The sequence below is a fragment of the Ranitomeya imitator genome, chromosome 4 (genome assembly GCF_032444005.1).
Source record: "Ranitomeya imitator isolate aRanImi1 chromosome 4, aRanImi1.pri, whole genome shotgun sequence".
NCBI lineage: Eukaryota > Metazoa > Chordata > Amphibia > Anura > Dendrobatidae > Ranitomeya > Ranitomeya imitator.
This window is the reverse complement of record NC_091285.1, coordinates 585,613,720-585,626,286: the sequence shown is the minus strand read 5'-3', so window position 1 is coordinate 585,626,286 and position 12,567 is coordinate 585,613,720. Positions and strand designations below refer to the sequence as shown.

Genomic DNA, 12,567 nt, shown 5'->3' with positions numbered 1-12,567 from the left:
CCCCTGTGGCCAAAATCCCACCGCAGACGCTGGGCGCCGCCATTAGCCGGAACAAGGCGCCACCGCGCATGCGCGGCCGCGTCATCGCCCCGCACCGCTCGCCGCGTCATCCGGACACGCCTCTTCCGGATGCAGCTGCGGCGCTGAGAGCAGACGCGCCAAACAAGGACGGCAGCACTCCCCAGCCACCGCAGACCCCAGCGCAAGCGGCGGACAGACCCCAGAAGCTCCAGCAGATGCGGCACCAAGGGGACCCTACTCACCAGGTATAAAGCGGCACCTTTAGAAGCCAACCCCACTGCCAAGGGCTGCTTCCTCCTGCTGTCACCTACACAGACAGTCCCCCTGCTGTGGTGCTTCCATCATCCTGACCAGGCCGAGGTAGGGGACCCCCGCTACCTGCATCGGCCTGTCAGGAGTGGGATAACTTCTTTTCTTCGACCCTCTTCTCAGGGCCTGTCTGAAGAGGTTCCACTGTCAGGGACAGGAAACCAACTGGCGGGGGAGTGAGGTGCCGCCCTTTTTATGTCTGAGGTTTCCTGTCACTGAAGGGCGGATCCCCTCTCTCGTTGTGCTGTCATGGCGACTGAATAAATTCACTTCAGAAAACGCGGCGCTATTTTATTTTGCTATTTTTTTTGCCTAAAGCAGTTTTTGGAGCATTGACAGTATTTTGACTCGTCAGGGTCAAGTTTGGGAAGGATTCCGCAGGGAATTTACCTCATAGAAGAAGTGACATGTCCCTTTTTTATTTACTGTGGCAAGATTTTCAAAACCTTGTCAGAGGAAAGAAACGCTCTCAGAAAACCTGTCGTATGAGCAGCAAAGTGGACTTTCCATTGAAATGAATGAATAGGAGTATTTAAAGTGTATTTGACGCTGTCCTTTTTCATGTGGGTTTTGGAGCGAATCCATTTCAAATGTCTGTGAACTTACTTTTAGGACTCGTGCATATGGTACAGCTGTCATTTGTATGGTGGTACTCAGGGTCCTGAGGGCTTTGTACAGAGGAACGGCAGGTACAACGTGCCATTCTATGTTATCGAGAGGTAGGGGGCATCACTTTACAGAGAAAAGCTTGATTATAAAGCACTTGAAAAAGCCATAAATATTTTCTGCCAGATTTCATATGAAAAAAAAACTCTAGACTTACAGTTGTGCTCAAACGTTTACATACCCTGGCAGAATTCTTGCTTTCTTGGCCTTTTTTCAGAGAAGATGAGTTATAGATATAACACTAAAATTTTCTCCACTCATGATTAGTGGTTGGGTGAAGCCGTTTATTGCCAAACTACTGTGTTTTCTCTTTTTAAATCATAATGACAACTCAAAACATCCAAATGACTCTGATCAAAAGTTTACATACCGCATTTCTTAATACCGTGTATTGCCCCCTTTAACATCAATGACAGCTTGAAGTCTTTTGTGATAGTTGTGGATGAGGTTCTTTATTTTATCAGATGGTAAAGCTTCCCACTCTTCTTGGCAAAAAGCCTCCAGTTCCTGTAAATTCCTGGGCTGTCTAGCATGAACTGCGCGCTTGAGAACTCCCCAGAGTGGCTCAATGATATTGAGGTCAGGAGACTGAGATGGCCACTCCAAAACCTTCAGTTTGTTTTGCTGTAGCCAATGACAGGTCAACTTGGCCTTGTGTTTTGGATCGTTGTCATGTTGGAATGTCCAAGTATGTTCCATGCGCAGCTTCCTGGTTGAGGATTGCAAATTTGCCTCCAGTATTTGCAGATAACGTGCTGCATTCATCTTTCCTTCAGCTGTGACCAAGTTTCCTGTGCCTTTGTAGCTCACATATACCCAAAACATCAGCGATCCACCTCCGTGCTTTACAGTAGGAATGGTGTTCCTTTCATCATATGCCTTGCTGACCTCTCTCCAAATGTAACGTTTATGGTTGTGGCCAAAAAGTTACATTTTGGTCTCATCACTCCAAATTACCTTGTTCCAGAAGTTTTGAGGCTTGTCTGCCTCAGTTTGAACACTACTGACTGGTATTATCAATTCCTTGGATATTTTTTTGTAGCTCTTTCCTCTTTTATACAGTTCCAACTATCTTTTCCCATAGATCCGTTGACGATTCATTTGCTTTCTCCATGACTCACAATCAAGAAATGTCAGTGGCTGGATGAAAGATTCAAGAGTCTGTCTGGGTCCCAGAAACTCACTTAGCTTTTATGCACACACACTGATTACAAGCAAACAGGTCACATGTGAGGATGTTACCTTTAGTAGCCATTCAAACCCATTTGTGTCAACTTCTGTGCATGTTATCAGGCCAAAATCACCAGGGTATGTGAAATTTTGATCAGGGTCAATTGGATGTTTTGGGTTGTCATTATGATTTAAAAAGAGAAAACATAGTAGTCTGACAATAAATGTCTTCACCCAACCACTAACCATGAGTGGAGAAAAAGTTTTGGTGTACTAACTCATTTTCTGAAAAAAGGCCAAGAAAGCATAAATGTTGCTGGGGTATGGAAACGTTTGAGCACAAGTGTATATGGGGCATATTATGGCTCCATAGAGCTTCTAAAGGGTCATTATACACATGTGTGCATGAAGCCTTACAGTTATTTGGGAACCTTGGGGCACCAAACAGTTAAATTAACAAAACTCTGTCACATCGGTAAAGCAATTTACAATGGCGGATTAAAAGTGACTGCTAGAAGCCATATTGGTAGCAGCCCGGCTGAGAGATGGAAGGCAGAGCTGTCACATATATAATTGAGGTAAGTGACCCTAAACATTGGGTAAACCGCGCTCCCGGTGATTGATAGAAAAGTCATACGGATGCAGAGTACAACCACACAGAATAGGCACGGCTCCACTCACCTGGCACGCAGCTCCTTGCTGTCTCTGAGTGTCGGCTCCGTTGCTGATAGAAGCTGGTGAATGGTTTGTCGGGCCTCTCTCCATGCACTGCGCCCAAGGGCCATGAAACTATTGAGGGTTGCCTATGATAAGACATCGGACATTTAGGATATATTTTCAGTTAATACTGCTGCTGTGTTCATATCACTTAGAATTACTAATCCCCAATTACCTGTCTTATAGAATTATTACCAAGAATAGGATATATAAACCCATTTCAATATGAATCAAAATAAACTAAAATCTTGAGGCTACCCAAGATATAAACACAATTATTACCACCAAGTGAACAATAAACGGTGTGTACCCCACAGTTCGATCAAATTTTAATTCAATCTTTATTAAATCAATAAACAGACATATACAACAACAGAAAATCCCATAAAAAACAGAACGGGGCAGGGTGGTTACAAATTGATAGGCCACATAAATAGTCTATACATTACACACAGTAATAGTATGATCAATCATAACACATGATTTGGTAGAAATTTGGTAGAAGCCAAATTTATAAACCGTCCTCCATACAATGCATTAAAAAACACGATTTGTGGCATATGAACGGTGCCTCTGTGGTAGATACTGTTCATTGTTCACTTGGTGGTAATACTTGTGATACTTCTCTTATAAGCAGGTGACCACTTACCTGTTAAGTCCTGGCCATGATTTCACACAATAATATGTCCTGCATAGCCAAATTATTATCACTTCTGCCGGTTACGATTAATGCTACATTGTAGGCCTGCATTAATGACCATAATATCATCAGTGGGACAGTTTTCTCTGTTTTAGCAGCAAGAAATAAGATTTAGCTATGCTGTAGCCGTTTACTGTATTGTAGCTATCTATTGTACTATAGCCATGTACTATAGTGTAGCCAATTACGGTACTGTAGCCGTGTACTGTAGCGTAGCCCTGTACTGTATCCATCTATTGTACTATAGTCATGCATTATACTGTAGTCATGCATTGTAGCCACGTACTATAGCCTAGCCATGTACTGTAGCCTAGCCAAGTACTGTAGCATACCTATGCACTTTAGTGTAGCCATGTACTGTAGTCATCTATTGTACAATAGCCGTGTACTGTACTATAGACATTTATGGTACTGTAGCTATGTACTGTATCATAGCCATATACTATAGTGTAGCCATGTACTGTACTATAGACATTTATGGTACTGTAGCTATGTACTGTATCATAGCCATGTACTATAGTGTAGCCATGTACTGTACTATAGACATTTATGGTACTGTAGCTATGTACTGTATCATAGCCATGTACTATAGTGTAGCCATGTACTGTGGCCTTGGCCTTGTTACTACCATATGTGTTTCCATACCATGTATTTTTGTTTCCCCATTCTCTCATAGCATCAAGAGACAAATCAATTTACACATTTGTACTGAAATTAACATTCAAGTCTAGATCCTGAGAAATAATATCTATGGTAATATTTGCATCACTATACTACACTATAAAAAGAAGAAAAAAATAAAAATGGATGACTAGATAGTTAACAAATAATGTATCAGATGGATAGCAAATTATATAACCTATACACACACAATACGTCCGGGGTCTGAATTGCGAGTTCAATGTGAGAAACTTGCGCGAGTCTCTCGCATAAAGTCCCGGCGCTGCGGCCGGCACTCGGGACCGAAGCGTTCAGCTGCATAGAAATACATGCAGCCACACACTTTGGTCCCAAGTGCCGGCGGCAGTGCCGGGACTTGATGCGCGAGACTCGCATTGAACTCGCAAGTGTGACCCCGGCCTACTAGAAAGATGGATGGCTTATACATACAATACCTCAAAAAATACATTTTGATGTCCCGACAAGAAAGGGCCATTAAAGAGGTGCTTGATGACACTCAGATCCAGGATTTGGTCCCCAATAGCCACTCCTATCCTATGTCTCGGCTGCCAAGAAAAAGAAAAGGTCTGATTAATTCTCTCTTTAGATTAGTGTCTATTACCTTGACCATTATTTGAAAAAGGTTATTCTCATCTTAATAAATGGGTACTGACAGCTAGAGCTGGTAATTTCCCAATTTCCTGCTTATTAAAATTTTCAGACGTTCATGAAATATTACCACTTTTCTTTTCAGCTTGTTGCCTTGGAGACCGACCACCACTGCTAAACAGCAGAATATGTGCAGTGCTCGGAGCTCTTTTCTATTGAGCTTGTAGACTGCTTTGAAGCTTTCCAGGATGGCTGGAGCTCGCAGTTACCTACCAGCCAGATTCTACGCTGTGCTCGCAATCTAGACAAGAGCTAGTCTGTCTCCTAGGCAATGAGTTAAGAAAAAAAAGATGGAAAGGAAAGTGTTAATATCTATAGAATGAAGTAATTGTTTATAAGTAGCAATTGGCAAAAGTGCTATCATAATCCATCTATGAAGATGGGAATAACCCCTTAAACAACACTAAAATAATTCACAAATATATGAAGCTTTACGGAAGACTTTCTGCGAGATGTGTTGTGGAACGGATACCAACCTCACACAATGAACCCTATTGACTTATATGGGGTCTGTCAGGGTTTTATTTAGGGTCTGTTATTTTGATAGTAGGAACACTACTGTATTCTAAACTATTCCCCCCATCAATTTTGCAAACTGAAACCCTTCAAGCAAATGTGAAGAAAGTCCCCTGTGCAAGCTCCATCGCTGATTAATTTCTATGGCAGTGACGGACATAGCCCTGCTGTGGAAAAGAATGGAGCAGTGGTCATACCATTGCTTGTAGATGACCTGTCACCATAACTATGTAATTATTTTCAAAATCCTATATTCCCCTGTATCTGGTATTTTTTATTCCTCTCCCTTCCTGAGATATGGCCCTTTCTTCCCTATGTGTAAATCCAGCATTGATAGGCAAGTGGGTGTGGCCCTCTTCTTGATGATCATTCCCAGTTGACCATCAAGACTAGATTTACATACAGGAAAAAAGGTCCATTTCTCAGGAACAGAGACGCGAAGGAACAAAAGGAAAATAAAAAAACGCCGGCTCAAGAAAGAGAACATTGTAATTGTCACCAGGCAAAAAAAAGGAAATATTTATGGCCTCTTCTCGTCACTTCAGAGACTTGGGGACCCATGGATTGGTGAGGGTCCAAAATATAGTAGTCCTGAAGAGGTGATAAATGTATTTCTTGGAAATAGCCTCTGATTTGCCCGTTTATGACCGGTGTGGATTTTACAGCATTACATCCACTGTGGGAGGCTGGGTCCACACAAATCCACGGCTTCAGGTTCAGTTCCTTCTAGTCTGATGCAACACAAAGGATCTGAACTGATGGTAAAACTAATGAAAAAAAAAAAAAAAAAAAAAAAAAGCATCTGACACCATCAGGCTGTTTCTTCATCAAGCACTTGTCCGGATCACAATATTGCATGATCAGCCACCACAGCGTCGTCTGCACCCCTGGCAAAAAAGCAGACGTGCTGGAAAGGTGGGAAAGATCCTGTTGTAAACAATGGAATCGACCATATGTGAATCCAGCTGAAGAGTGAAATGCAGGTCACCGAGTTGCTTCATAGCAAGTTATCCATTTCTCTTGTGGACTGTATCCCACCACTAATCATAATATAATAGAATATACATATACTGTGTGTGAGATCAACACTTATTAGGCTACTTTCACACTTACGTCGGTACGGGGCCGTCGCCATGCGTCGGCCCGACGTACGTTGTGAAATAAATGAACAACGGGGTCAGCAGATGCAGTTTTTCAACACATCCGCTGCCCCATTGTAATGTCCGGGGAGGAGGGGGCGGAGTTCCAGCCGCGCATGCGTGGTCGTAAATGGCGGACACGTCGCACAAAAAAAGTTACATGGAACGTTTTTTTTGTGCCGACGGTCCGCCAAAACACGACGCATCCGTCGCACGATGGATGCGACGTGTGGTCATACGTCGCAATGCGTCGCTAATGAAAGTCTATGGAGAAAAAAACGCATCCTGCGGGCAACTTTGCAGGATGCGTTTTTTTCTCCAAAACGATGCATTGCGACGTAGGCACTTTGACGGAAGTGTGAAAGTAGCCTTAGATTAATTCACGTGTTGCAAATGTGCCATATATTCTGTGTTGTTGATCAGCACATTGCATGTAATCTGCAGATAAATACCTTCCGATGATATTATAGGTATTAGAGTGCGCTCTAGTGGTCATAAATTGAAAAAGGAACAATAATAAAACAAGCAAATTTCTACGTTGCTTACTGCTAATAAATCATAAAATAAATCCTGATAAGAAAAATACATTTTCTTTTATTGTGAGGCTGATTTAAATAGATTTCTTGTATCAATGAAATATCCAAAACGACAATAAAAAATTTTTTTAATCTCTTTACAAAACTACCATCAGTAACACTGAATTTAAAGAAGCACTCATTATAGGGTCGTCAACTGTTCAAAAATCCCAGGACAGTCCGTAAAAATATGGCACTTTTCAGACCTCTTTGTAAAAAATATTTAAGGCGTCCGTGAGATTTGTGAAGCTAACAAAAACTTATACGGATAATTTTGACCGTAATTATCATCATTTTAGAGTTAATGCAGCTGATGTCTCCATATCAGAATTAGGCTTGGTTCCCATTGCGTTAATCGGAAAGCGCTAACGGACAGCGTTGCACGGCGAAATTAACGCCGTGCAACGCGTCCGTTAGCGCGCCCATTCACGGCAATGGGAACGCGCAGCACTAGCGCGTGCCATGTTCGGCACGCGCTAGCGACGCGCCGGTGTTTCCTGGCGCGCCGCGGACGCTGCTTGCAGCGTCCGAGGCGCGCCCGCGGTCCGTTCCCCGCTCTCGCAGATCGGGGATCTGCGAGAGCGGGGACGTTACCGCGACACCGGAACGCGGCCCCATTAAAAACATTGCGTTAGCGCAACCCGCTAGGCTGTAGACTAGGGATGAACGGGCAATAAAATGCTCTGATGCTCTTTACTCGAAGCGAGCAATTCCTAATATTCGCATGCTCCTTTCGAGTAACAAGTATAATGGGATTCAATGGGAAATCTGAACAATTTTTCAGCAGGCCTTAGAAGGTGGTCTGTGGGTCAGTGGAATTGAAGAAAAAAAAGTTCTGAATGGAAGGACAACAATATGGGGAAGACCCCTGTAAGCATCTCCGACTCCCAGATTGCTGCTCAGAACAATGGTATCCCACTTTTACTACTCCATTTTAAAGGAGGGACAATAAAGCATTCAAAATCGAAGAGAAATTGGAATTTACAGGAAAAACAATGTTAAACATTCTTTCCTGTATAATAAATTGTATATAAGGCAACAAGTAAAAAGGATTTAAAATATAATAATTTAAGTAAACCAAAACTGATTTTTTTATTTAAAAAAAATAAATAGAAATTTCAGTGTAATATATGAAGGATGCAAGAACTGCCAAAAATTAGATGGAAGAGGGACTCAGATACACCCTGTATTAGACATAATAGAGGGCCTCATACACATTCTGTTCAAATTGTCATGCAGTGGTACTCCTAGACACATAAAGGCTCTGCACAGAGTACAAGGCCAAAAAATAAAAATTATGAGGAGGGTCATCCATGCACACTTGAAGACACCAAATGGAGTGCCTCAGTCAAATATTGTGAACAAAGTGTAGTTGATGTACTTCTACACTCAAAGGCAGGAAACAAAATTATAAGGACGGTCATCCATACACCCTTGAAGCCGACAACTGGAGGGTCTCATTCAAATATTGAACATTTAAAACGCTATGTGCTGCTGCCATCTGGTGGTGTGGAAGAATGGGGGCTAATCCAGGATTTGCTCATTTTTATCAGACTGCGCCTATACATGCTGAGCAGTATCTCCCTGCCTCATGTCTTCCTCCATCTCCACCTGGTCCGCATGTATAGATTCATGTTTAATTGTGAGCAGTGACTGTTTAAGCACAGAAGCGGGATTGCTGTGCTGATTATGGCATCATCACTAGGGTTGAGCGAAACAGGTCGGCCATTTTCAGAAGTCGACGACTTTTGGCAAAGTCGGGTTTCATGAAACCCGACCCCTGTGTGGGGTCGGCCATGAGGTCGGCGATCTTCTGAATCTGGTATCGGAATTCCGATACCGAGTTCCGATATGTTTGCAATATCGGAAATCAGTATCGGAATACATATTTAAGTGTAAAATAAAGAATTAAAATAAAAAATATTGCTATACTCACCCTCGGATGCGCCCTGGTACTAACCGGCAGCCTTCCTTCCTTAGAATCAGCGCGTGAAGGGCCTTAGATGACGTCGCGGCTTGCGATTGGTCGCGCGAGTGGTCACATGGGTGGTCGCGCGACCAATCACAAGCCGCGACATCACCGAAGGCCCTTCAAGCGCTGATTCTTAGGAAGGAAGGCTGCCGGAAAGAAGCAGGGCGCGTCCGAGGGTGAGTATATACCTAATAGGAATATACTCACCCTCGGACGCACCCTGCTTCTTTCCGGCAGCCTTCCTTCCTAAGAATCAGCGCTTGAAGGACCTTCGGTGACATCGCGGCTTGTGATTGGTCGCGCGACGAATCACAAGCCGCAACGTCATCTAAGGCCCTTCACGCGCTGATTCTAAGGAAGGAAGGCTGCCGGTTAGTACCAGGGCGCGTCAGAGGGTAAGTATAGCAATATTTTTTATTTTAATTCTTTATTTTACACTTAAATATGGATCCCAGGGCCTGAAGGAGAGTTTCCTCTCCTTCAGACCCTGGGAACCATTGGAAACCCAATGCACTGCTGTGGGTTTCATGTTTCGGCCGACCCCGACTTTTTTATAGGATCGGCCGATTTCACTCGACCCGACTTTTGAAAAAGTCAGGTTTCGTGAAACCCGACCCGATCCTATAAAAGTAAAAGTCGCTCAACCCTAATCATCACCACTCACCATATTTGTGAAGTCCTCAAAGTCTTGGAGAACTGCACAACTGTTGGAGATAAAATTTGACAACCGGCCTCTGCTGCTCACAAAGCCTTGCCAGCATGTGCAGTGTGGCGTTCCTGCACATGGTAATGTCACACATCAGTCGGTGAACTGGCACTTGCACGAGCTGCTACGCAGTGATCCCTAACCTTTCTGACCTTGAGAGCCAAATCCACCTCTGACAGAGGATCGAGAGTCACATTCACCTCTGATAGAGGGTCGCGAGCCACATCCAGCTCCCACACTCCCTCACATTAGTGGCAACCAAAGCTCCTATTATGGGTAGAATGTCAGCCAAAGCATTTCCACAGAAGCAGTATACCAACATCCAAGGGTTCCCACAATCTCCACATTCAGTATTCTCCCATCAAGCACTGACGGGTAGTATCATCCTGCCTCCAGCACACATCCTCAAATTATCCTTAAACCCCTAAGACCAGTATATGTACATCCAGATCTGCTCTTCTGTGCCGAACTACTCACAAAATTCACCATTTTGAGATGTGCTCTTCATAGCTCTTTGCTAGACCTGGAGCTAATGTACCAAGCTAGCAGCCAGCCACATGTGGCTCCCAAGCTACAGGTTGGGGATCCCTGTGCTACAGTATTGCCAGACCGGCGGAAGCTGTAGCCAACTTGCACTAATGGGCGCTGATGCAACATACCTGGAACAGGAGCTGTGGCAAATCTAGGTATGCATTCAGAAACCACTTAACTACAAAGTTGAGCACATGTGCCAAGCATGATGATGTGTGTATGAGTTTATCAAGCTTTACAGCCGCCACCACGTTATGCTCATCACACACGACCATGCCTGGCTGGAGGTTCAGCGGCAAAAGCCACAGGTATGTTATTCGTTTTAATAACTCTGCTGGGGTGTGCGGTTTGTTTCCCAGGCAAATTAGCTTCAGTAGAGCCTGTTGACGCTTTGCTGAGGTAGTGCTGCAGAGCTTCCAGCTTCTGACTGACGTGGAAGACGTGCTTAAATATAGAACATCAGAGATGGAAGATGAGGAGGAGCAGGAGGGGGTGCAGGGCTTGATGTATGAGGTGGAGGAAACCCTGATAGAAGTAGGGCCATAATCCTCAGTGTCAGGAGCACATGTGCCGTGCTAGGCTGGAACTTTGCTCCAGTCTCCACAATGTTCACCCAGTGTGTCGTCGGGGAAATGTAGCACCTCTGGCCACAAGAACTTGTTGTTCGTTAAGTGTACAATCCCAGTAAGTGCGTTGGTAAGGGCACAGGTGATGTTCCTGGGCTCAAGGTGGTACAAGGCAGGGATGCCATACCAGGAGAAAAAGTAGTGGCTGGGGACACAAAGGGATGAATGCCGCCATGAGTCAGTGGAAATTCTCTGTGTCAACAAGCCTAAATGGCAACATTTCCAAGGCAAGCAGTCTGGAAATGTGCCCATTTAGGCCTATGGGTGGGTGCTTGACTGGAAACTTTCTCTTTTGTTCTAAGGCCTGGGGTAGGGAAAGATGAACACTGTGTTGGGACAATGATTTGGAAGTGCCTTATAATAGTCCATCAGAATGTGCAAAGACAGGGCGCAGGGCGGAAGGCATCTGTGCCAGTGTCATGGAGAGTGGATTTGGAAGCACCTAACACAGGGGAAGAGGCAGTGGTGTCACCCAATGGCACCAATCGTGGACCCAGGCGTTCGGCCTACCAATTCAGGTGCTTAGATGACATGTGCCTAATCATTCTGGTGGTGGTTAGATTCTTAGTGGTCAGGCCCCTGCTGCTAAACGCTCACCCTCAGCGCTGTTGGCCTCACTCAACATGACAGATTCCCAGGTTGGGTCGGTGACTTCATCACCCACCACCCCATCTTTCACTGCTGCACCCTGGTCCTCCTGACTTAATAACTAACTTAATCCTTAGATAAAATATGCAATTCCCCACTGTCATCTTCTTGTGGCCAAGGCTCTAAGATTTGTGCATCACTAAACAGTATGTTCTCTTGTCCCCCTTGGATCATGCAAGATGAGAGGTCACAAACAAAAAAATGATGTTGTAAAGAGCTCCTCGGAGTGTCCTAGTGTGGCATCACAAGTGTCCTTGGACTCACTATGGTGGGAGGAAGGCATATAATGTTGAGGATTAAGTGATTCACACTGTTGATTGGTGAGTCTGGACCATGTGGAAGACTGGGTGGTGCTGCCAAGTTTGCTGGAAGCATTATCTGCTGTCCAACTGACCACCTGTTTGCACTGGTGTGACTTCAGAAGTGGTATACTGTGCCTCCCTGGAAAGTGGGACAGGAACCTTTGTGTCGTGGATGGGCGTGTTTCTTGTACTCCAGCAACAGGCATAGTCACATGTTAGGTTAAGCTATGGGTTGAACTAGATGGACTTAAAGTCTTCCTTCAACCTTAAAAACTATGTACCGTATTTTTCGCTTTGTAAGACGCTCCGGATTATAAGACGCACCCCAAATTTTGAGGAGAAAAATAGGAAAAAACTATTTTTTAATAAATTGGTGGGGCGTCTTATAATCCATGCGTCTTATTACTTACCAGGGGTTGTCGTTGTGGTGGATCAGGGTCCCAGGCTCGTTGCCGGAGGCAGGAGTGGAGCATTGCTGCAGGCTGGGATGAGGGGGTCTGCAGGGGGCTCCTGTGCTGCAGGGGGGCTCCTGTGCTGCAGCCTGGGATGAGGGGTCTGCAGGGGGCTCCTTTGCTGCAGGCTGGGATGAGGGGTCTGCAGGGGGCTCCTTTGCTGCAGGCTGGGATGAGGGGTCTGCAGG

At 44.6% G+C, this 12,567-nt stretch overlaps 1 protein-coding gene across 2 annotated transcripts in view; it reads right to left on the bottom strand.

Moving 5' to 3' along the window:
• The window catches only part of FAH (fumarylacetoacetate hydrolase), an 85,131-nt gene that overhangs the window by 68,611 nt on the left and 3,953 nt on the right, over positions 1-12,567 (bottom strand). For both annotated transcript variants that reach the window (XM_069766485.1, XM_069766486.1), the window contains exons 2-3: positions 4,699-4,809; positions 2,848-2,969 (exon numbers count right to left, since the gene is read on the bottom strand). In XM_069766485.1, coding sequence (XP_069622586.1) covers positions 2,848-2,969; positions 4,699-4,809 — 233 coding nt within the window. The remainder of the gene's footprint in view (positions 1-2,847; positions 2,970-4,698; positions 4,810-12,567) is intronic.